Consider the following 24,711-nt stretch of genomic DNA (forward strand, 5'->3'; position numbering starts at 1 on the left):
AATAGAAATAAAAGGCTCCACGCAGGAGCAGTCTGCTGTAGTTAATGATTCTGTGTTCTGCTCAGCAACAATATGGTCTATTAATTGATGCATCTTCTATTTGGTAACAGTCTTCCTAATTAACACAGGCTCTATTTAGTAACAGTATGTCCTATTTAATTTCTTTCGTGTGTTCTGGTGAAAAACATAATGCTTCATTTAATATATTTCATCTGTTTATTTCTCATGAATTGTGTAACACGGTGCAGCTGGTGGTGTCTACAGACCATGGAAGAGGGGTGATCCGATGGAGAGCTTTCCAGACAGAGGGGTCTGAGCTCTTGAGCCAGCATTTTAGGAAAGGGCCAGGGAGTTCAATCAACAACATGGCCTGTGTGTGTGTGGGGGGATTTGGCAGGGGGTGTATTTCAGCTGGACTTGGGGTTCTTAGCTACTGTTTTCTAAGTTCCTCATGTCTTCTATCTACCTTTAATGTCACCAAGTCCACAGCAAGCCTTTCTTTGGCTGTCTTTTCATGGGGTGGCTGCTGTACCTGCTTTCAAACCTGCTCCCCTATTTATAGTGCTAAGGCCCTAACTTTTGTTCCTCCTCCCCAGCAAAGGGCTCTGCCAGGAACATGGATGGCAGTCACACTTGCTGGCCAGCTTGTTACAGCTTCTCGAGCCTTATGCTTGCCTGCATAGATATCCCCAAGGCCTAGCTGTTGCACAGTACTGGGGAGTGTTCAGAAGGATTTTATAGATAAGATCTCTGTGTTTGGAGTACGTATGTGGCTTTGTGGGGCAGCATTGCACAGCTGTCTTGCCTATGTGATCTTCAGTGATAGGCATAGTCTGGTGGGTGCCCTGGGAGGTTATGGGTAGGGGAGGGATGAGATCTGGTTCCAGCGGACAGCCCCAGAGTGGAGCCTGTACAGGAGCGACAGATGAGGAGAGATGGCCAACAGCTGGAACAGCATCCTCAGCAGAGGGGACTAGGGGAAGGTGAGAGGGCAGCTGGACACTTGGACAGGGACACTGATCCAAGTCACATTTCCTTTATTCCCATGCTTATAAGTAGATCCCATATCCTAACCGTTGTGAACAGTGCTGCAGTGAGCATGGGGTGCAGGTACTTGCCATACAACCCTCACTTTCTCTGGATACATACCCGTAGTGGGACTGCTAGATGACATGGTTGTATTTGTAATGTTTTCTTATATTTTTTGATTTATGTATGTATATGAGTACACTGTAGCTGTCTTCGGACACACCAGAAGAGGGCATCACTGGATTTTATTACAGATAGTTGCGAGTCACTATGTGGTTGCTGGGAACTGAACTCAGGACCTCTGGAAGAGCAGTCAGTGCTCTTAACCACTGAGCCATCTCTCCAGCCCTATTTGTAATGTTTTGAGGAACCTCTGTGTGGTTCCCATATCAGCACCATCAGCACCAGTTCGTTAACTGGCATCAAACACATACAAACTGTGCAGCCATCACTCTGCCCACCTCTAGAACTTTCCCATATTCCAAAACTTAACTTGTCCAGTATGGGCTCCTCATGTGGCCACCATGGCTGAACCCACCTCCTAACTCCTTGCCTGATAATTTAGACAGGTGACTGACTTCTGGCTCGTTTTGACCCTGCATGTTTGCCCTTGTAAAGGTGCTACCAGAGAGGGACAGAAATCTGGGAGATAGCAACCTGGGGGCGGTAAAGGGACAGAACATGGGCTGAGCATGGGCTGCCCACATGAAGGATCTTGGCTGGAGAAATAGAGATTTCACAGTGACTAGCTTCTTCACCAGCCTGAGGATCCAGGCTTGGGGACTTGAGCTTTCTTCCCTGTTCCTACATCAAGTCTATAAGGCACCTGGAAGGCAGCCCAGTGTGGAGGAAATGAAAAGCAAAAAAGACCCCTGTGCTGGACGCCTTTCACAGCCTCTGCTGGCTGTTCTCCGTCCTTCTTGGTGCCTCCCACAGCTCTGGGAGGCAGCCCCCTGTGGCCTGCTTCCTTCTGGCCCGGTTGCGCTTCCTTCAAAGGTCCTCTGCCTTCTCCCTACCTCCCTTTCTGTACTCTGGGACAGCTTATTGACATTAGGTCTTTTATAGTTGAGGTTCCACAAGGGCACAGAGAGTCAGGGTGACAGGACACAAGAGGACTGTCAGCATCTCTAGGGCTGGAAGCAAGATAAGAGTGGTCATGGGATAGGGGAGAAAGCAGAAAGAGCAGTGACCCACACAAAACGACAGTGCTGTGCTACCTAGCAGGGTTGACTGCTGGCTGTAGAATGGATCAGCAATGAATGTTTAAAGGGGGAGAAAAGACAGGAGAGGAGGAAGCAGGGCCAAGAAAGTAAGTGGGGAGATTTTGAGCTTGAAGGAGGTCATTGATGCCAGGATGAGAGAAGAGGTGTGAGGGGGTACCACATGCATAGAAATAGGGCTCTGTTACTCCATTGGCCTCAGTGTCACAGGGCTTCCTACTCAAGACACATTGACAGTCAATACATCTACCTATGCAGTGAAACGAAGCTGCACACTGACAAGAACCCAGGGGTTTGCTGTCCTGGAAACACTGTAGGGACTACCAGTTGTGACTAACACTTCCTGAATTTAGGGAGGAAGTGAATGTTAAAGGTTACTGCTGTGGGGTTTTCATGATGATTTAATCTCAAGACCAAGAAGCTTGAACCGGGCTGGGTCTGGTGTTTGAGAAAAAGAGGGCCTAGGCAGTGAATTCCTGGTCTAAACTTTTTATTTAGTAAAATGCCCAGTTTCCTGTTTTCTGAAAGTACTTTAGCTAGTTTCTAACTGGGAATGAAACTTCTGAAGACGCTGTGGCTGCTCGGAAGTCAATGTGGGAAGGGAAGGGGAATTCTGCCCTTGACGTCTTTCACCAAAGAAAGGTCTCTTTGAGGTAGACAAGGTCCAATGTTCTGAAAAGGTCGGGCGTAGGAACTATAAAACCAGTTTGTGCAACTATTGTATCATAGCCTGAGTGGTGCTTGGGACAGGATTGATGTATCTCTCTCCATCTCAAATGCACGCCCTCAGGTAGACGACCCTTCTCCTGGCAGGTGGGCAACTTTCCTTACAAATGCATCGTGTCTCAGAGCTGCCCCTTGAAGGAGGACGAAGTGGCCTCTCTCTGCACGTGAAGAAGTTCACACATCCCAGCCCTCTGCAACCATTCAAAAGAGAAACCCTTCTGGCTTTTGCGATTTAGTAGGGTAGCTCAACCCCTCAGCTGGACCAAGGCGGAAGTCCCGCCCCGGCCTCCAGGCTCCGCCCCGCCTCCATCTAGCCTTAAACCCTGGATGTTGAGCTTTCCGTTAGGTCTTCAGTCCCAGGCAAGTCCCAGGCAGTCCCAGGCAAGTCCCTACTTCGTGAGCGCTTCTGTGCTAGGAGTCCGATCCCGCCTGTCCCCGAGCCACTGTCCAGTAGGGCGGACTTTGCTCTCCAGGAGCCTGGCCCCCAGAAGCCGGATCCCGTTGGTCCCTGACTCCAGCTGTCCAACGACCTGACCTGTCCCCTCATCCAGCTCCGTCCCCCACAACCTGACTCCACCAAAATCATAAACTTGGTGAATCCCGAGTGAGCTCCACCAAGACCCCCAAGTCACACCCTCCAAAAGCGGCTGAACTCCCAACCCTTCCAGGAGCCACACCCTCAGAAGCTGGACCCGCGGGGTCAGAGTCCCGAAGCGCACAACGGCCTGACCCGCCCCCCACGGGTCCCGCCCCCAGAGCCCCGCCCCCTAGGCTCTGGGCCCCACACCCAGGAGTCGGAGCTCCGCTCTCAGGGGCCGGACCCTGCCCCTCCCGGAGCCCCGCCCCCGGCCCGGCGACGGCGGTGACCGTTGATGCTTTCGGCGGGCGCCCGGCGGGAGCAAGCGGCGGCCCGGTAGGTGAGCGGGGCCGGCGCGCCTCCTCGCGCGTCTTTCTTCTCTGGCGCGCGCCCCCGCCCGGCCCGGCCTTGTCCTCCTGCGGCCGTGGGGCCGAGCTCGGGCGCCGCCCGCGCCTTCTTTGTTCGCGCGGGACTCCGGGAACTTGCCCGCGCGGGCTGCGGCCGGGGTCCCGCGCAGGCCGGATGTGCGGGTTCCGCAGGGCCGCAGCCCACCGGACTCGGGCGGGATCTGACCCGGCTCAGAAGCCGGCCCGGCTGGCCATGAGGGGACTTTAATGTCCAACTCAGCCCGCGGTCTCATTGTTTGGGCAGAGACCGTATCCAAGGACCCGAACTGAGGAAATGTAGGGCAAGAACGCAGAGCAGCCCACAGCGAGCGAGCATCGAGTATAGCTGGAGGGGTTAGAGCTGGGAAGTGTAGACAAGGGGGTTCAGAGTGTAGACAGAGGGGCCCCAAACCAGTGGACTGTGTGTGTGTGTGTACATGTGTGTGTGTGTGTACAGAACTGTAGAGTGTAATCAGGGCTCAGCTGTGAAGTGTAGGAGGGGTGGTGTGTAGCTAGGGCCCAACCCCTGGAGTGTAAACAGAGGGGCTTTGACCAATAGAATACAAATGGAGGGGCCCAGGTTCCTGAAAAGGCCTCAGATCTATGGAGTGTAGATGGAGGTCGCCCTGGTGAGGAAGCCTTGAGCCTACAGCAAGCAACTGGTGTGTGGGAGAGGGGAGAGAAGCAAAATCAATTGTGAATCAAGGGCCTGCTTACATTCTAAAAGTTTCTGAAGAAAGCATAGTTGTCAGCAGGACAATTTCTCCAGAAAAACTGGGATAAAAATGTTACATCTTTTTATTTGGGGGGGCTGGATGACAAGTACCAAGTACTCAGGCTGGCAGGATCTGGACTTCAGGCACACTGCTGGGATAGAGAAAGTCACGGGGTAGAGGGACTGGCTTAGGTAAGACTCTGGAGTAGGATGGATCTTTAAAAGATGCAAGGCCATTTCTGTGAAGTTTCTTGGAACCTACCTCAGTGGGACAAAGGAGGAGGGTTGCTTCTGACAGGAAAGATGAAAGGCTGGAGAGCTGGCAAAGGAGATCAGCAAATACCGGAGCTGAGGAAAGGCCCTCAGACTTGAGGTGGCCTGTGTGTTGCCAGTCTTGGCACAGGAGTCAGGAGAAGGCAGGGTTTATAGTGAGTAGACCAAATTGCAGTGCATCGTGGAGTGCCAGCTTGTGACAGGAGGCACTTTGTGGTCATCCCCTGTATCAAGGGCTGGCTCACTTTTTGCATTCTGTTTAGAACAACAACCTCAGAGTGTGGATAGTCACAAAGGTGACACCGAGCCTGGTGACCTGGCTGCTGCAGTAGCTCCTGCAAGGATCCCAGAGGCAGGAGAGGTTGAGGCTGAGCCCTGTGTTTCTAATCCTGTTGTCATTTGACATCTGTATCTGAGACAGGCCCAGCATGCTGGTCCCATCTGGCTGCCTTGGTTGTGGGCTCCCTGCCTTGCTCTGGCAGCAAGTGCATGATGGTGGTTGCAGCGCCCCCACCCCCTTTTCTTTCTTTTTGTGAGTTTGCTGGAAACCCTGCAAACACTTACTAGTCAGCACTTGTTTTAGTTTCCTACAGAGCTTAAATCTAGTGGCTTAAAAAACAGTTTGCTCTTCAAGGCTCAGTGCCAGAAGTCTGCAATGGGTCTCACTGGCCGCATGTCCTTTGGGGATCAGAGAGATTCTCCTTCCTTCTCATGTCAGATGGAGACTGGCCTCATCCCTGGGCTCAGGGCTTGGTTCCAGCATCACGTGGCCTTCTCTTCTCTCTTAAGCCTCTCTGCCATGATCTGTGAGGACTTTTAGGGTTGCCAGGAGATCCAAAGTCCTCAGTTTACAAGCTGCAAAGCTCCTGGAATGTTTTCACCTTCTTGCTGAGGAACAGCCTGGTCCTTGCACCTTCGCCAGGGTGGGACACGTGGATCTACCCATGGGTCCTACATACCAAAGACCACAATAGTTTGTGGATTCACTGCCCTGTAGAAGTGTTTCTAGATGCACACTCAGCTGTGAGAGGATGCAGTGTCCATCTGTCCTGTTCTCTTTAGGAAGGTGATAGTTCCCACTCCTTTCACAATCCAGCGAGAACTACAACCTCCCGAAATCTGCTCACCCCAGCCAGTGCTCAGGAGGCTGAGTCAGGAGGGTGGAGAGTGTAGTGCCAGAGCATGGGCTGAGTGAGAGCTCAGCAGCAAACACCGCTGGGCTAAGAGTATATACTGCTTTTGCAGAAGGCCTATGTTTGGTTTCTAAAACCCACATTGGAAAGCTCACAACTCCCTGCAGAACTAATGCCTCCCAAGGCACTGGAATTCATAAGCATACACACACATGTACACATAATTGAGAAAACAGAATTAGAGGCAGGTGGATCTCTGAATCTCTGAGTTCAAGGTCAGCCTGGTCTACAGAACAAGTTCCAGGACAGCCAGGGCTAAACAGGGGAAACCCTGTCTCAAACAATAGCAAAAATAGCACATGAAAAGCAGAATCTTAAAAAAAAAAAAAAAAAAAAAAAAAAAAAGCCTCAGACTTCAAACCCATTGGCTCCTGATTTTCTGTGTCTACCATTTTAGAAGCTCCCAGTTTCTCCCATGGAGAAGTCACCTGTTTGAGGCAGGAACTGACCTGGTTAGTCACCCCACTCCATGTCTTTTAAAGTCTGGGGTTAAATGAAAGAGAAGGGAATGGGTCATTCATCTTTTTTGTTTTCTTTCCTTGTTCCCTTGTGGGCTCGCTGTCCCCAGCTCTGTACTCAGGGCGTTTCCATGTGCCTTTTCCTCCTTCAGGCAGTCACATGCATACTTACACATTGGTTGCTACATATTTTCTACCCCACCCATCCATCTCTGAGCCGTGCTCTTCATTTTTTTTCCATGACATCTACTGTGTTGGGGACTAACTCATGGGTTTAAATTCAAACAGTGGCATTCTGTGCCACTTGCACAGCCCTGGAGGGACCACTCTAGGTGTCCTGTTTTCTTAGATGTCTACTGTGGTCTCTTAGAATTTACTTGATACATTTCTTCTTGATTCTTCCCAAAGGTGGGTAGAGTCTTCAGGTGTCTGTGCACTCTCTCCCAAGTCACATCTTTTAAAAAATTGTGTGTGTGTGTATGAATATTTTGCCTACATGCATGTTTGTAAGCCAAGTACATGCCTGTTGGAACCCCTAAGCTATGGTTATAGTTGTTCGTTAACCACCATCTAGGTACTGGAATTGAACCAAGACCCCTTACTTAATACTGAACCCATCTCTCCACACCCCCTCTTTAATAGGCCCCTTTGTTAAACCAGTTGGCATCACCGAGCTGAGCAGGGATCCTGGAGCACAGCTCCCATCATGCACTTGTGGATTGCTCTTGCTATCACTGATGTACCCAAACTGGATTTCATTATATCCTCATGTTAGTCCACCCCACAGCAGGTGATATTGGAAGACTGCTCCTGTCTGTTCTGAAGTCCCAAGATCTGCATAGAGCTGTCAACTAGAGCTGCCTGTGTAGTACTGCTCTGTGTTGGGTTCCTCCTATGTGTCAGGTTCCTTGTCTGATCCCAGCTCCATCCTTGTTTTGCTAAAAATCTACTTTTTTGGTAGCTAAGAAATATAACATAGAGCCCCTACCTCTTGATTTTGAAGTTATCCTTTTTGCAGTCTAGTTCCTTTTAGTTTAGCTGGGTATAGAATTCTAGAAAGTTACTCTTTTGTCTTTTATGCACTTAGTGCAGGGAGACAGTTGTGAGGAAACTGTATTAAAGTTTGGTAGGAACAGGAGGGCAGGGTGCTCCCAGAGCCTTGGCTCTTTGGTGGAACTATGGGCACCAGGGAATGGCCTTATCTCTTTATAGTTGGACTTGTCAGAGAAATATTGCTGCATAGTGTTTGAGACACTAAGATGCCCAAAAGCTGTCTTTTATATGACATCTAAAGATGTGTCACATATTTTTGTGAAATTAAGTCCTCTGACTTCAAAGACTCAACTTTGCATGGGTTTAAAATCGCAAGCAGAAATAAATATCAAGTAGAGGTAAAAAGGAAAGGTCAAATACAATGAAATGGAAAGTCAGCATGATTTACCCTTAAATATTTCAAAGATGTGGAAGTGGTGTGCAATTCTGGGATCAGAATCACCACTGCAGAGTCATTGGCACCTTGTCCTGACAAGCTGTGGCTTCTGCATATCCTATCACTTTTCCAAAATGCAGGAGCCTAGGCTGGTGCCCGGAGTGAGAGGAATGGGTTGACAAGTGGCCTCTGGCTAACTCACTGTGGGCTGGATGGCGACCATTCCCAGGGCCAGCCCTGGTCTCAGCTAGCTGTGGGGTCTCATGGAGTAGTGATGAAAGCCAGTAACTCCTGCTGGTTTCTTGGGTCAGTATGCTTCTGCTATTGTGTTTGAAGGACTGTGACCTCCAGCAGGTGGACTTGATTCAGTCAGGTCCTTGTTAGCTCCTAAGGCTCATGGCTCCCTTCCCTGCTTAAAGAACTTGGTCCACTACCTGTGTGGGCACTGCCGGGTTCTGTAGTGTTACAGTGTAGAATCCCAAGAGACAGTGCTGACTGATTCCTGTGTCCCTCCAGCCCTGCATGGCACTGTTCTCTCACATTACCTCTCCTGTGATCTTGTGAGAGGCTGGAGGCCCTGCCTGCCTGCAGACACTGGAATCTCTAGGGCCCTTTGTGTGGCGGGTGAACCTAGTCAATGTGAAGCCATGTGTTTTGGACCTCTAAGTGTTTTAGTCATTGGTGGTCTTGAGGTTTCGCTTCTTGTATAGTGGGAGTGTGTACATATTTGTTTCTCCGAATAGGTTAGCCTTTGGGTTTTGCTAGTTGTAAACTTTATCATGAAAAATGATAGTTGCTCCAAAACTAGAAAAGCCAACCTTTTGCATTACAAGATGTTATCTTTGCTGCTAGTTTTGAAAATCTAACAGGTCGGTGTGAGTTGAGCTCTGCCGGGAGGCAGGGTACCTGCAACCTCTGGACATTTTATTTTCCTGGTCTTCTGTTCTGGGGTCTCTGGGCATGCAACGAGTCCTGGCTCTACTTTGAATGGGAAACACAGCTCTTTGGGCTTGGCCGCTTAGCTTGTACTTGGAGGGTGCAACAGGGAGCTGAGCTGAGCACTCGTGAATCCTCCGGGGACAGGCTGTAAAAGCCACCCATAATCATTATGCCCTTCTCCTGAGACCTGATATCTAAGCCCAGCCAGCATTTGAAGCTTGTTTCATGTGACAGCTGTGACATTAGCTTAGCTGTGTTGCCTCTGATCCCTCTGCCTGTCAGCGTTCTTCAGCTGTGATGATAGTGTAGATGTGGAGAAGTGGAGCAAGCCAAAGATGGCTGTCTTCACTTTATTCTCTCCCACCCCGTTCCTTTCTCCTTTGGCACCTTTAATTCTCAGGTGAACTCAGATTCACTGTTTAAAGGAATCCCTAATGCCCGATTTCTGTGCTGCCTCTTAGCAGTCGGTGGATTGACTCCTTGGTGTTAAGACTGACGGGGACGGACGGGGAGAAGGGGGCTTGTTATGCAAGAGTAGAGTTGAGGTGTCTTTGTGGTCCTCGTGCTTGGCCTCAGGTTTCTTGGAGCCTGAAATGTTGAGACCTCAAGGACTGGACTTTGCAGAAACCAGGGAGGAGCCCTGCCAGGTGAAGACTATGGAGGAGAGTGGCACTGGGCTTGCTCAGCCAGGCAGCCTGCTACACTGTTCAGCCTCTGGGCTCACTGACAGCGCAGTGGCTACTGAGCTGCTCTCAAACACACTGGGACCATGAGCTGCAAGGACTTACAGAAGACTCTGAGAACTGTCTTTGAGTGGAGGTCTGGATCCACGATATGGTGTTTGAGCTGAGTTAGTAGCCTTGGTTGATGAGACCTTGAGCTCTCAGGTGGCTGTCCAGTGGTGGTCACTCCTGGCTCAGCTACCCTGTCATCCTGTCCCAGACTCAGTTTTAGGGAACCTGCCTGAAAACGCGTACCCATGCCTGGCCACCCAGGAGTAAGCAGTGTTGGTGTGTGTGTTTATAGTGGAGTGAAGGCAGATCAAGGGATGACATTTTTATTTTGTGTTTTCTGTGACATTGGTCACCGACTGCTGAATAGCAGGTTGTTCCTAGCATAGCAGCGCACACAGCATACTTCCATGGTTAGGGCTCAAGGGGAGGAGCTGCCTCCAAGTTTCTCCTGTGGCAGTTGTCAGCGCAGAAGATCCTCTTCCCGGCTGCTGATACGGCTGCTGGCAGACTTCCCATCTTGTTGGCTCTCTGTCGTGTGGTGTCTAGTTAGGGAAGCTCACAACCCGACATTTCCCTCAGAGTGAGGGAGAAGGGGGAGGACTAGATAAAAGCCACAGTCCTTTTGAAACCTGACCTTGGAGGTGACAGCTCATCACTTTCACCATGTTTTAGTAGTTGGAAGTGAGTCACTGGGTCCATTTTGTATCCAAGGAAAGAGTACTCTTAAGGGTGGGGTAAATAGAGGCCTGACTATGGGCATCTCAGAGGTCCCCTCTCCCAGTCATTTGCTGGTCCCAGTGTTCCTTATCTTACATACAAAGTGTGCTTCCCATGGCCGTCCCATGGTGGTAGCAGGTCAGAATCTCAGCACTTGGGTTGGCTTTTGTGTAGATGAGGGCCTGGCTAAAGCCCTGGACAGCACTTGATCTTAATCTGTAGAGTAGACCAAAGAGACAGGGTGTCAGCCCACCAGCCCATACCCAGGTCACATGTCAGGTGACACCACCACTGCTGCCGGCCTTTCTGCTCACTGTGAAGAATGAGAGCTGGGATGGGGTCAGAGCTGTGGCTGCCCTGAAGTCTAGACTGGCAAGGGCTGAGTTCCATCTTAAAGGTCAAGATCCAAGGACAGTATCCCTCCCTGTGTTGTCTCTCCTCCTGGAAGGCGTTCTTGCTGCAGCTGAGACACTTCTTACCTTCATCCTGTTAGAGGCTTCGAAGGATCCAGTGCCCTTCTGAGGCCTGGCCCTCTGTCCCTTTAGTTCCATCTGGTAGTGTTTCTGATACATCATTTTCTCGGAAACTTGATGGATCTGTGGATCTCCTTGTTGGCACTCCAATGACTTGAGTCCCTCTAGAGGGACTCTGGCTGTCTGTTTAGATCATGTCTATCTTCATAAGCTGGCTCTTGGAAGTAGGGTGGCTGCTTAGAGTAGGGCTGGATGTAAGGAGGGCGTGGATTGTGGAGACAGATGAAGGGGAGTGTTCCAGGGGACTGGCAGCCATAGTGTGCTGACCAGGAGACTGGAAGTTGTCCTCCCTCCTTGAGTCCTTTACATTTCTTTGGCATAACTGGGCTTTAGCTGGCTCTTCCTGCCTGCCTTGATGGTAAACCTGTGCATTGCTTGCCCCTCCACTGCTTGCCGACCTGACTGGAGATGTGACCATTGCTAGAAGTGCTACCTGCCCTGCTGAACCTCGGGAGCCCCATGGTTCAGAAAGGGGGGGGTGGGTGCTGTCTGCTTGTGTCAGTCTTACAGGGTAAGCAGTGCAGGTAACCTGGCAGGGAGCAGGGAATGGGCCTGACCCCAGCTGCATAGCACTGTGCCTCTGCCTCGCTGGGAGAGCTCATGTGTCCCTGGCTGGTTGTCCTCACAGCACTCGTGGGGATGTTTGATTGGGCTTGGCACAGGGTAATGGGTGAGGGGGCATGGGAACAGGGAGTGAGGCGGCCCTAGTTTCCTTTCCTGGAGGATGGAAGGCCCAGTTGCTATGGGCAGCTGGGAAATGTGCCAGGGTGTTTGTCAGTCCTCTGGTGTTTGGTTTCCTTCTGAATGTATGCGCATCAAGATCCCAGATGATTGATCGGATATGTGTCTAGTCGGTGGACTTCATGGCTTGAGGCTGTATGAAACGCTCATAGAGCGGAGGCGGGGGAGCTTACCTTACGGCAGCCAGAAAGTGAAGGACAGGCAGGAAGGCATGAGGAAGGGCACGTCCTGTCTCACCATGTTTCCTGTGAGTGTGATAGAATCCCTGCAGAAGCAAGGACAGGGAGAGAGGGAGGAGAGGTTGACTCTGGCTCATGGTTGGCTTAAAGGGCTTCAGTTCCCCATGTTATGGAAGGCGTGGTGGCTGGGGCATCGTTTGTGGTGGGAACTCAGAGGACAGATGGTTATATCTGAGGAGGCAAGAGCTCAGGCTGGAACTGGACCATGCTAACTCTCCCCAGTGACCCACTTCCTCCAGTGAAGTCCCCCCACCTTAAAGGTTTTGCAGCCTCCCAACACAGCACCACCAGCTGGTGACATTTCACATTCAAACCTTAACATACCTTAATGCCCTAGCTTCCTCTAGTAGGCCCACCCAACCTCCTAAAGGTTCCACCGTCTCCCAGTAGTACTGTGGGACAGCCTTTCTTTCTCTGGCTCAGCAGCTGCTGGCAGAGCACTTGCTCTGGGCAGGGGTGTGCCTCATGCTCTAAATCATGGGGCACCCTGCTAAAGGCACTGCCATAGACCCTTTTCTGTCACTATAACAAAAATATGTGACACTGGGGTACTCAGTAAGGTAAAGAGGTTCCTGTAACTCTCCAAATCTGAGTGGCCCCTGGTCAGTCTTATGCCTTTGGTGATCTAGCACCACAAATGGGAACACAAGCAAGAGGAAGCCACCAGTGGGGCCAAGCACCCTAAGGGCCTGTTCTTGTAGGAACTAGGGAACTAATCCTCTATCGTGAGACCAGCATTTCTACTTTTATATGGTGTGTGACCCAGTTCTTTCCCATTAGGCCTAATGAGTTACAGGTCCCATTACTTTTTAATACAGTTACATTGAGGAGTTAAGTCTTAATGTGAGTTTTGCGGGGGACAAGTCTCATTCAGCACCTCTAGAAACCTCCCACCTTGGCCACACATCCATGTATGAGTGAGTAACATCAGGGCAGAAAGCAAGCCCATGTGATTTGAGCTTCTCATAGTGGCCCTGGGAGAGTGGGAGGTAGGCAGAGTGTTCCAGGAAGAGGGTGGCGGTGAGGTGGGTAGGTAATGAGGAGTGCAGCCAGCATGCCCCTGCCCATCTTCAGCGTGATGCCTTCTTCCTTAGATTCTCTGCACAGGACCTGTGGCCCCTGGGTTGGCTCCCCAGGCGGGCCCCTTGTCCCTGCTGTTTCTCTTATGCGTGGCACAGAGAACGCTCTCGTATTGATGTGTGGGACAGATGTGGGCACAGCAGCCTGCTCCTTGTTTTATAAGAGCTGTTTGAGGAGCCCCTGGACTGAGAGCTCTTTACAGAAAGATGTTTTTTCTCACCTTGATGCTCTGTGCCTTGCTTGGTGGCAACCATGAAATGGCAGACATAACATGCAGTATATACTTTTCAGTCTAGGAGCTGGGACCCAGGAGGCTTCAGACAAGGGATGCTCACTGCAGATACTTGCTCCCTAAGCAGACTCTTTGATTGGCACTCAGATGGTCTAGAAGTGGCATGTGGCTTAAGAACCTGCTGGATCCTTCCTTTGTACTATGTCCTGATAGGCCCAGCTCCAGCTCCGTCAGGAAGGTGGATGGTTAGGGGACAGGCTTGGAACTACACAGGGTTCTTAAGGATGGGCCTAGAAGCTGGGATTGGTGTTAGGCTGCTACAGTGGTTGAGGGGGAGGGGGGTCAAGGGTTATCAGTGTGAGCCTGTGAGGTGTTGTCAGTGGGACAGCTGTTGGTCTTTGGTGTGTGCCTGAGGTAGATGTTGGTGAGGGTGGTGCCAGGTGTGTGTTTGACAGCCACAGGAGTTGCTGGTTGGGATGTGATTGCTACGAGGGAGGGTAAGAGGTCTACTGGAGGTATGTCCCTGTTGGAGAATGTGGCTTGGTGGTACCTGTGCTGATGAGACTGGGCTCTGGAGAGGGCCTGTCTCAGGCACAGTGCCTCCTGTGCTCAGTGGATTCTTGTCTAGAGGAGGAAGACAGCCTGACACTGCTGATTTCTGGTCTCGGAGCAGCTTGCAGTGACTGACCCTCGAACTCACACCATAGTTAGCATGGTTGCAGGAAACCATCCTAGGCTGTGTCCCTCGGCAGTCTCTGTGTTTGCTTCTGGAGTTGTTAGAACAAGAAACTATAAGTCTGTGACTTTACAACTTGTGGGTCTGGAGTGACCTGGCTAAAGTCAAAGTGTCAGAAGGCTGGTTTTTCCTGGAGGCTTTGTTGCCTCCATTTTATGTCCTGGGCCCTGGTCCTCTGCTGTCTCTGCTGACTGGCACCTTTTCCCATCCCTTTCACTGGACCCTAGGATTCCATGGAGGCCCTCTGAATGATCAGAATTCTGTCTTTCCATCTCTACATCCTTACCTTGAGCTCATTTGCCAAGCCTTGTGGCTGCAGAGGGACATGCCTGAACTGTGGGCATTAAACTGCAAATGTGTTAGGGGCACAGTTCTGCTCATCACTCTTCCGAGAAGATCTGGTGAGACCTGAAAACAGCTTCTTGGTCATCTTCAGTGCAGGGTGGAATCCAGGGCCCCTCATATGCTAATCATTATACTCCCAGCTTCAATATGTACATCTTATTAGTGAATAATAAAGTTAAATTATGAATTTAGCATCGCTTAGATGGTGAATGATGCCATATTTTATAGATAAACTATTCTTTCTTCATTCCTGTGTATCAAGAGTAATTCTGCTCAAACATGCATCCTGTGCATCCTTGTTCTTATTGTCCTGGGACCGTTTCTGCAGTCTCTGATGCTCTTCCCACTGGCTCTAGCCGTTCATTTTGGGTGTGTCTGTAAATCACTTAGAATCTGTTTACAGTTATTGAAAACTATCTCATGACACAAGAATGTCTTAAGAGAGTAATTATCTCAGCAATGTGTTCTGCAGACATCAAGCTCACTGTAGTAGTTTGGATTGTCACATTCCAATTATGACTGTATTGCCTTTTCTTCCTGACATAGGTCTCACACTGCAGCCCAGGCTGACTTCAGCCTTGCAGATATCTCCTGTCTTAGCCTAATAAGTATGGCGGTTATAGATATATGTGTATTGATATTTATTTTGTGTATGTGGTGTATGTGTGTGTATGTGTTTGTGTGTGCTCATGTACATATGCATGTGGAATATATGGAGACAGGGTTTTTCACTGAATCTGCAGCTTGTCAGTTAGGCTGCATTACCTTGCCAGGAAGCCCCCAATACTCTGTCTCTTTCCACAGTACAGGAATTACAGGCATGCATTACATGGCTCACTTTTTATATATTTAAGTGCTAGGGATCAAACTCAGGTCCTTGTGCTTACACAGGGCTTACACTTTATCAGCTGAGCCACCTCCCAACCCTTGCATTCTCTTTAAAGATAATCTTGAAGGAGCCCTAAGCAGTAGGGTTCTCAGAGGGTTAGACACCTGTCGAACAGATGCCTGCATTCAGGGATAGCGGGCGCCTGCCTCCACTGGTGGCAAAGGTTCCTGAGCTTCTGCTGGCTGTGTAGACAGTGTGCTTTATGTCCACACTCGCTTTTCTTTTGGAACTCTGGCATTCTCATATAGTACTGTACAGAGGACCGCAGTGTGATTGGCCCCCAGTGACAACTCTGAACTCTGAGTCTCTGCTGGACCCTGCTTAGAAATTTCACATGTACATGATGTCACAGCTCCTTGCTGGAGGGACTTAAGTGTGTCCTGTGTGATTCCCTGGGAGAAGGTTCTAGAAGCTCACGCCTGTTTTTTGTATGTTTGTTTGTTTTGTTTTGCATCACTGTATATCTTTCCCACTGCTGATTTTATCTTAAGTCCCTTCATCGTAATGAACCTTTTTTTTTAAAAAAAAATATTTATTTATTTATTTATTATATGTAAGCACACTGGATGACACTCCAGAAGAGGGCATCAGATTTTTTGTTATGGATGGTTGCGAGCCACCATGTGGTTGCTGGGATTTGAACTCAGGACCTTTGGAAGAGCAGTCTGCACTCTTAACCACTGAGCCATCTCTCCAGCCCCCACCATAACGAATCTTAATCTGGGTGTGCCTCTGGGTTGAGTCCTCAGAGTCCTGTGGATCTCTGCCTGGGGTGGCATTGGGGATCCTGACACAGGTCTTTTTTCAGGTTTATAGTTCATTTACTGGCAGCTGGTAATCACAGACTTTTCTTGTAGTGATTCCACATTCTTTAGATTCCTTAAGATTCACTTATACTTCCTTAAGGCTGACTAAAATGTACCCTAAAGGGCCTGGAGAGATGGCCCATCCATGAAAGGCTAAGGCTCACAGCCAAAAAGACAAAACTATGCTAGAGTCTTAGGCCTGGATTTGAATGACAACCAGTACTTTATGGAGTCAGGCCCTCTGGAGTAAGTCAGGACAGCATTGCTCTGCTCCATCAATTGCTGTTTTTATCTCTTCTCTTGGATGACCTCCACAGTTTTATTGATTGAGGTTGTTTCATACTTACGTGTTTTCCTAGCATAGCACTTCGTTCAAAATAAATTAATTGTGGGAGAGTCATGGGATATGGGAGAAGGTTTTGTAGAGGGGGTTTGGGATCAGATAAAAGAGTCGGGTAGTGACCTTCAAAGCCTTTGACTGCAGGACAGCGGCAGGCCCTGTTCTTCACACTGGACTTACAAGGGACTCCTTGGAGCCTTCAGGGAAACCTGGGCCTGCACCTTAGCCTCTTTCCATTCAGGGTGAATGCAGAGGCCCCCAGGCTATTCTAAGTATATCCTCTTCAGAAACCCTGAAGGAGACTGAAGCTTTCTGCTTTAACATCAGGGTTCTTAGCCCAGAGTAAGAGCCACCAAGTTTAGATTCCTTTCACCTTGACATTTGTGTGGTGACTTGTAGAGGCTCTTGTGGTTTTTTATTATCACTTACCTTGTGGAGTCAGGTAATGCCCGTCAGGGTTTGAGATACAGGCTCTTTAATAACCAGGTATTTGCATTTCCTCCTTAGGGTAACATTTCAAGACAAAAGCCCCAGTAGCATCGTGCCTTCCTTGAAGCATGGAGTCCGTGGAATAGTGGGACATGCGATCAGCCCTGACAATACAGCAGGATGTACAGGGCTGGGGAGCCAGGGAAACGGCAGCCTGGCCCTGCACCCCCTCGAGTGCGGAGCGTCGAAGTGGCCCGGGGCAGAGCTGGCTACGGCTTCACCCTATCAGGACAGGCGCCCTGTGTGCTCAGCTGTGTCATGAGGGGCAGCCCTGCAGATTTCGTGGGCCTCCGGGCTGGGGACCAGATACTTGCCATCAATGAAATCAACGTGAAAAAAGCCTCCCATGAAGATGTGGTAAAACTGATCGGGAAATGCTCTGGAGTCCTGCACATGGTGATTGCTGAGGGCGCCAGTCACGTGGAGTCCTGTTCCAGCGATGAAGAAGGTGGCCTGTATGAGGGGAAAGGCTGGCTGCGGCCAAAACTTGATTCTAAGGCTTTGGGTATAAACAGGGCAGAGAGGGTTGTGGAAGAGGTGCAGTCTGGTGGGATTTTCAACATGATTTTTGAAAGCTCAAGTCTTTGTGCCAGTGGCCCTGAGCCGCCGAAGCTGAAGCAGAGGTCCTTGTCGGAGTCGGCTACTTTGCGGCTTGATGCTGGCCAGGCTGGTCTCTGTGCACCACATCCCAGCATGCTTTCCAAAGAAGACATATCAAAAGTTATCAATGATGATTCTGTATTCACTGTGGGTCTGGACAGTCACGATGACTTTGGACTAGATGCGAGTATTTTAAATGTTGCCATGGTTGTGGGCTATTTGGGCTCCATTGAGCTCCCTTCCACCAGTTCCAACCTGGAGCATGACAGTTTACAGGCTATCCGTGGTTGCATGCGCCGCCTACGGGCTGAGCAGAAGATCCATTCCCTAGTGACCATGAAGGTCATGCATGACTGTGTGCAACTGGTCACTGACAGGGCTGGCGTGGTGGCAGAGTACCCTGCCGAGAAGCTGGCATTCAGTGCAGTGTGCCCGGACGACAGGCGGTTCTTCGGGCTGGTGACCATGCAGACCAATGATGATGGGGGCCTGGCACAGGAAGATGAAGGTGCCCTGAGGACGTCCTGCCATGTGTTCATGGTGGACCCAGACTTGTTTCATCACAAGATCCACCAAGGCATTGCGCGGAGATTTGGGTTTGCATGCACTGCAGACCCAGACACGAGTGGCTGTTTGGAATTCCCAGCATCTTCCCTCCCCGTGCTTCAGTTCATCTCTGTTCTGTACCGAGACATGGGTGAACTGATTGAGGGTGTGCGGGCCCGTGCCTTTCTAGATGGGGATGCGGATGCCCACCAGAATAATAGCACTAGCAGCAACAGTGACAGCGGCATCGGCAATTTCAACCAGGAAGAGAAGAGCAACAGGGTGCTTGTAGTTGACCTGGGTGGGGGCTCAAGCAGGCACGGCCAGGGCAGTAGTCCAGGGTGGGAAAGTGGAGGTGGAAGGGGCTCACAGCCTTGGAGTGCACCCTGGAATGGAGCTTTCTGCCATGACTCGGAGGCTGGCTCCCCATTGGAAACCAGCCCCAACACTGACAGGTTCTGGGACTTAACAAAGCACTCAGGGCCTGTCTCTCACATGGAGGTCCCTCCAGCCACCTTGAGGAGTTCTATACCCCCTTCCAAGAGGGGTGCCACAGGTTCCAGCTGTGGTTTCAACCAGAGGTGGCTCCCGGTCCATGTGCTTCAAGAGTGGCAGTGTGGACATGCCAGTGACCAGGAGTCTTACACAGACTCTACTGACGGGTGGTCCAGTGTCAACTGTGGCACACTGCCCCCGCCCATGAGCAAGATCCCTGCAGACAGATACCGGGTGGAGGGCAGCTTTGCTCAAGCCCCACTGAGTACCCAGAAGAGGGACTGGTCTAGGAAGGCTTTCGGAATGCAGAACCTTTTTGGACCCCATCGAAATGTTAGAAAGACCAAAGAAGACAAAAAGGTAAGCTGGAGGGAGTTCAGGAGGAATGGCTTCACCATAACATCTTGGCTTACTCCCAGTGGCCTTGTGGCCTCTGTAGGCTGTCGTGGCAAATCTGTTCTGGGCTACGCTGAGACCTTTGCCTTGCTCTGCACTCTCTGCCTTGGTCTGAGCCCTGACCTTAGGCTGTTCTCCAGCTGGTCCAGCAAGAAAGTGATTTTACCAGCTTCAGTAGGGCCGGCCTCCCTCTCTGCCCTGGCCCCGGTGGTGGTTGGAGGGCTCCTTCCCTGCAGCTCTTTTGGAGCCCATTTTATTTCTGATCCTTATTTGCCATCGCTGTGTCTGAAGTAAGAGGCTTGGGGAAGTCCAATGGCTTTATTTATTTTTAGCTTTTAAACTGCTCATGTATGTGTGTGCACAGGTGGACATGCACATGCTATATATAGCACACGCGTAGCAGTCAGAAAGCAACTTTTGAGAGCTGGTTCTCCTCTTCCAGGTTCCAGGCTTGAACTCAGGTTCTTAAGTGTGTATACCAGTGCTTTTACCCCCTGAACCAGCCGGCTAGTCCAAGTGTGCACACACTTAATGCAATAGATGAGACATTGTAGAGGGAGTCCGTCTTCATAGTGCAGGCCTTTAATCCAGTTACTCTTGAGCTGAGACAGGAGGAGATCAGATTCAAGTCCTGCTTAGGCTAGAGTTTGAGGCCAGCCTCGGCAGTGTAGAGAGCCTCCATCAGTAAGGAAAGGAGGGCTGAGATGCAGTCCAGTGGTGGGATGCCTGCCTGATGTGTAAGACCCTGCACCTGATTTCTCCCGCATTCTGCACACACAGCAAGTCAGCAGACTGGTGATAATGTTACCTTAGGGGCCAGGGAGGACATAGGACACTTCCATTTTGTGTCAATTTTTTATGATGGAAATGTGAACTTAGTGACTAAAAAGTTCCCTTAATTATTTGATTTTTTAAAATTTTATTGATTACTATCATCATCATGACTGTGTGTCTATGTATGTGTATATACATGAGAGAGAGAGAGAGAGAGAGAGAGAGAGAGAGAGAGGAGAAACATGCACTACGGCATTCACTTGGAGGTCAGAAGACAACTGACAACTTTTGGAGTTGATTATCTCCTTCTAACAAAGATTGGGGCTTGAGCTCTGAGGTTTCCATGGGGAGCCATCTTTCTGTCTCCTAAAGATTCTTTTGAAAAGAACAAAGCCCCTGTAACTGGCCTTGTTACAGCACTCAGGATATGGAGGCAGGAGGATCAGGAGTTCAGGGCCATAAAGTGAGTCTGAGGCTACTCTGGGCTACATGAAACCTTGACTCCAAAAGAGCAGGAGTCCTGAAGTAATGAGGCACGGAGGTTCAAGCTGTAATTCCTCCTTCACTTGGCCCAGCAAGGAGAGGCTCACCAGAGAACAATGCATTCAACAAACAGGTTTTGTGTGTGAGGGGAAGTTTCAAAATAGATGTAAATATTTTCTTCTGGTACTGTAAACAAAGACCACACCTAAAAAAAGCCCCATAGTGCCACTGCCTCCCTGAGCAGGGTATCTGTGACCATCACTTGTATAAACTGACATTCTTTCCCCCAGTACCCACCCCAAGTCTTGGATGGACTAGGCAGGCAGGACTCCCATGTGAAGCACTGGCTCCTGGGGATGGGTGCTCTATGTCGCCCCCATCACTATCAACATATCAGAGGCCCTTACAGTGCCAGTCTCCAGGGCGGTCCGACTGAACTAAGGATGGTGCTGCTGGGAGGTGGGTGGATGTGGGTGGGGTTGCAGTAGAGCCTCGGAGGTAGAGGGATACAGACGGGTGTGCCTGCAGCCCTGTCCTTTGTCTGCTTTCCAGGAAGGAAGACTATTTAGAGTCCTGCTGGAACAGCCCCAGCTGAGCGATTGGCTTCCCAAACATGGGCATTTCTGCCCTTTCACTGTGTGCAGATGCCTTACAAGCACCCACTGCATGGTTTATAGTAGCCCAGTACAGCTTCAAACTTTCCCTGTGATGTTATGTGTAGCTGCTGCTCCATCGCCTTTCCACTGTGTGCTATTCCACTGTGTAAATGTGTCACAGCTGTTACATTTCTATTTCTTAGGTTTATTATCTTTTGTGCAAGAGAGTGTTTTTCCTGGCCAGGCAGTGGTGGTGCACACCTTTAATCTCAGCACTTTCGAGGCAGAGGCAGGCAAATTTCTGAGTTCGAGGCCAGCCCGGTCTACAGCATGAGTTCCAGGACAGCCAGGGCTACACAGAGAAACCCTGTCCCCTGTCTCAAAAAAAAAAACAAAACAACAAAAAAAGTGTTTTGCTTGTGTATACGTCTGTACCACAAGTGTGCCTGGTGCCCACAGAGGGCATAGGAGAGCTTTGGACTCTCAAGAACTGCCTGGCATGGGTACTGGAAAGTGAACTTGAGGTATCTGGAGGAGCAGCATACACTTACTGAACCACCTCTCCGCCTTCTGTTTCATTAATATTAATGCCATATGGGCATTCTTGCCCATGTCCAGGTGTGCGTGGGTTCATGCTATGGCTCTCTGGCACTTGTAGCGGTGGCTCACTGTGGCTTATGTTTGTGTTCCCTTGATTATAAAGGTTGTTTCCTTGTTGGTGCGTCAGCCTGTGCTTCTGCTAGGTTGTCTGTTCTGGGTCGGCAGGACTATAGATGCTGGATGCTTGCCCTGTGATGGTGGTATGACCACACATGCACTCACCCCCCCCCCCAAGCCTTTTACATCCTTCATGTGGTTGTGAATACCTAGACGTTTCTAGCCTTCATTTAACCATATGTATAATCTTTGTCTTAAGTAGTAAAATCCTCCTACTGTAAGATCAGATTTTCTTCTCTTCCACAGTCTTTTTAGAGTTAACTTTTTAATGTATGCGTGCAAGTGCATGTGTGTGGAAGGGTATGTGTACGTATATGTTCATGTGTGGGGGGTAGTATTGTCTGTGTATATGGGCTGTGTTTAATAGCTTCTCTACCATATGTTTTTGAGGCCAGAGTTTCTCACTGAGTGCCAGGATTAAAGGTGTGCACCACCATTGCTTGGCCAGCTTATTTTTTAAAAGATGTATTTTACTATGTTAAATCACGTGTATGTATTTGTGTGTGGGTATGTGCACATAAATGCAGGTGCTTGCAGAGGCCGGAGGCTTTGCATCCCTGGATCTGGAGTTATAAAAGGTTGTGAGTGTCAGATCCAAGCTCAGGACCTCATGCTTGCTCAGCAAGCGCTTTACCTCCTAAGCCATCTCCCCAGCTACAGAGATAACTTTGTGAATAAAGAAATGTGTTTCTATGTCAGGTTGACAAGGGTGAGAATTTAAGACAGTATGTATGTATGTATGTATGTATGTATGTATGTATGTATGTGTGTGGGTGCACTTGCATACCACGGCATGCGTGTGGACGTCAGAAGACAGTTTGGCAGGGAATTTGTTCTCTCCACCCTCCTTGGTCTCAGGCTTGGTGCCTGACAACTCACTGAACCATCCATCCACCTGTTTTGTCTTGTTTTTTACCCCTCTCCCACTCCCTCCCTCTCCAACTTTGACAGTTACCTTCCTACGTGTCTTTAATAGGCTTATTGTTTCATTAGAGTCAGTCCTAGCTGTTTTATGTAATTTTGTTGCTATTATTAATGATACCATCATAATTATAAATGCCACCTCTGATGAGACATGAAAGTTGAGGGGTTTTGTTTTGGTTTTTTGTTTTTCTTATATAGCTTTTTTTAAATACAGCTGTCTGAGTTTGGAAAGTTCCTTCTCCCCCTTCCTCTGTTAACCCAGTTCCTCCAATGGGTGTTCTAGCTTAGCTTTTCTTTCTGAGTGTTCTGCATACAGGGAATTGTGTGGGCTTCCTCCTCTTCATTAGATTTTCCAATGTTAGACCACATCTGCATTCCCAAGATAACCCGGCGCAGCACAGCGAGCAAGCGAGCGAGCTTTCATGTGCTGGGGGGCTTGGTTTGCTAGTATTGTTGTAAGATTTTTAAATCTGTGTTTATGAGACTCTTCTGTAACTTTTCCCTTTTCTCATTGTCTTTCGTTTTAGTAATAATTTTTTTGTCTTAAAAAATTAATTATATTGTATCAAATTAATTGCAGAGTTTTTCTCCTTCTCTTTTTCCTCTCTCCCCCCTATTTTCCTTTTCCTCCCCAACTTCCTTCCTTCCTTCCTTTGGTTTTTCGAGACAGGGTTTCTCTGTGTAATAGCCCTGACTGTCCTGGAACTCACTCACTTTGTAGACAAGGCTGGCCTCGAACATGGAGGTCTGCCTTCCTTCCTTCTGAGTCCTGGGATTAAAGGTGAGTGCCACCACACCAGACTTTTTCTCCCCCTTTTCCTGTGTTAACTTCCATCTAGGAATTAAACTCAGGTCTTTCACATGCCAGTCAAGGGCTCCACAGCTTAGGCACATCCCCAGTCCTGGGTTCCTTTATTAAACAACACCAACAAAGCAATCAAGCTATACCAGAGACACCAGCCTTGGCCAAGACAGCACTTAAAAAAAAATTGGATATTTTCTTTATTTACTTTCAAATGTTTTCTCCTTTCCAGGTCTCCCCTTTGGAAGTCCCCTAACTCACCCCCGTCCCCCGCCTCTATGAGGGTGCTCCCCAACCTACCCACTCCCGTCTTCCTGGCCTGGCATTCCCCTACACTGAGGCATCAAACACCCTCAGGCCCAAGGGCCTCTCCTCCCACTGCTGTCCAACAAGGCCAGCACTCTCTCTCTTATTTCAACTTTTCCATTTCTGTGATGGAGGCAGGTAGTCGGTTCCCAGTCCTGTTAGCTTGTGTGATCAGAAGGAATCCGCAGATACAGTCCATCCGTGGCGTGGGAGGAGAGGTGAGTCTGGGGCTCCCGAAGGCACCAGGCCTCCCTTTCGCTCTTCGCCTTTTGTTTTGTTTTTAAGGTTGTGTGGTTTGTTTCCTCAGTCCTTTCTCTCTCTTCTTGGTGTGGCAGTTTATACTTTGTTGTCTCCTTTAAAGGTTCTTGGCCTTGCCTGACAGATATTCAGCCCTTAGATATTTGCTGCCATGCTTAAATGTGCTTTCCTGTATAGTTGTCATTTCCTTTCTTGAGTAGAAGACCTGGACCTTTCTCCTTCTCAGAAAGGCGATTCACAATGACCAGGAGCAGTTTCTTCAGCAGTGTCTGCAGGAAACATGTTATAGGGCTGAAGGGAGGCCTCATTGGGTAAAGTGCTTCAGATCCCCAGAATTTGGTTCTAGCAGTGAAGGGCATGAAGATAGCGAGCTGCAGGGCTTGTCGGCCAGTCAGCCTGAGCCAGTGACAGACCCTAGCTATCTCAATGAGGGTTCTGCTGCTGTGATGAGATACCATGATCAAAAGCAACTTGTCCAGCTAACAACACACAGCTTACACTCCATCATCGAAGGAATTTAAAGGCAGAAACCTGGTGGTATGAACTGAAGGAGAGGCCATGGAGGGGTGCTTTTATAGCTTGCTCAGCCTGCTTCCTTATAGCATCTAGGACCAGCAGTCCTCGGGTAGTACTGCCTACGGTGAGCTGGGTTCACTCACAGTCAATATCAATCAGAAAATGTACCACAGACCAGTCCTCAGGCTAGTCTGGGGGAACATTTTCTCAGTTGAGGTTCCCTCTTCCAAAGTGACTCTAACTTGGGTCAAGTTGACATAAAACTAACCAGCACACTGTCTCAAGCAAAAAGTAGAGGACATCTGAGAAGTGACACCTGAATTTGCCCTCTGACCTCTGCATGCATGCACATACATGTGCATATATACATATACACATAAACACAGGACATAGACCACAGCACAGCTACACTTGTCCAGTTTTGTTTTGTGTTTGACACAGAGCTTGGTTCTAAGGCCGTTTTGATCTTGGG

General features: G+C 49.4%; 1 protein-coding gene across 3 annotated transcripts in view; it reads left to right on the top strand.

Annotated features, from left to right (window-relative positions):
• The first annotated feature begins 3,763 nt into the window (after window positions 1–3,763).
• Window positions 3,764–24,711, top strand: part of Rgs12 (regulator of G protein signaling 12) — an 88,652-nt gene continuing 67,704 nt past the window's right edge. For 2 of the 3 annotated variants that reach the window (XM_021162904.3, XM_029477648.2), the window contains exons 1-2: window positions 3,764–3,888; window positions 16,845–18,827. In XM_021162904.3, coding sequence (XP_021018563.1) covers window positions 16,947–18,827 — 1,881 coding nt within the window. In that variant the 5' untranslated portion in view covers window positions 3,764–3,888; window positions 16,845–16,946. The remainder of the gene's footprint in view (window positions 3,889–16,844; window positions 18,828–24,711) is intronic. The other variant, XM_021162907.3, reaches the window with a different exon arrangement.

This window comes from Mus caroli, unplaced genomic scaffold, assembly GCF_978045245.1.
Source record: "Mus caroli unplaced genomic scaffold, Mus_caroli_1 scaffold_4, whole genome shotgun sequence".
Taxonomy (NCBI): domain Eukaryota; kingdom Metazoa; phylum Chordata; class Mammalia; order Rodentia; family Muridae; genus Mus; species Mus caroli.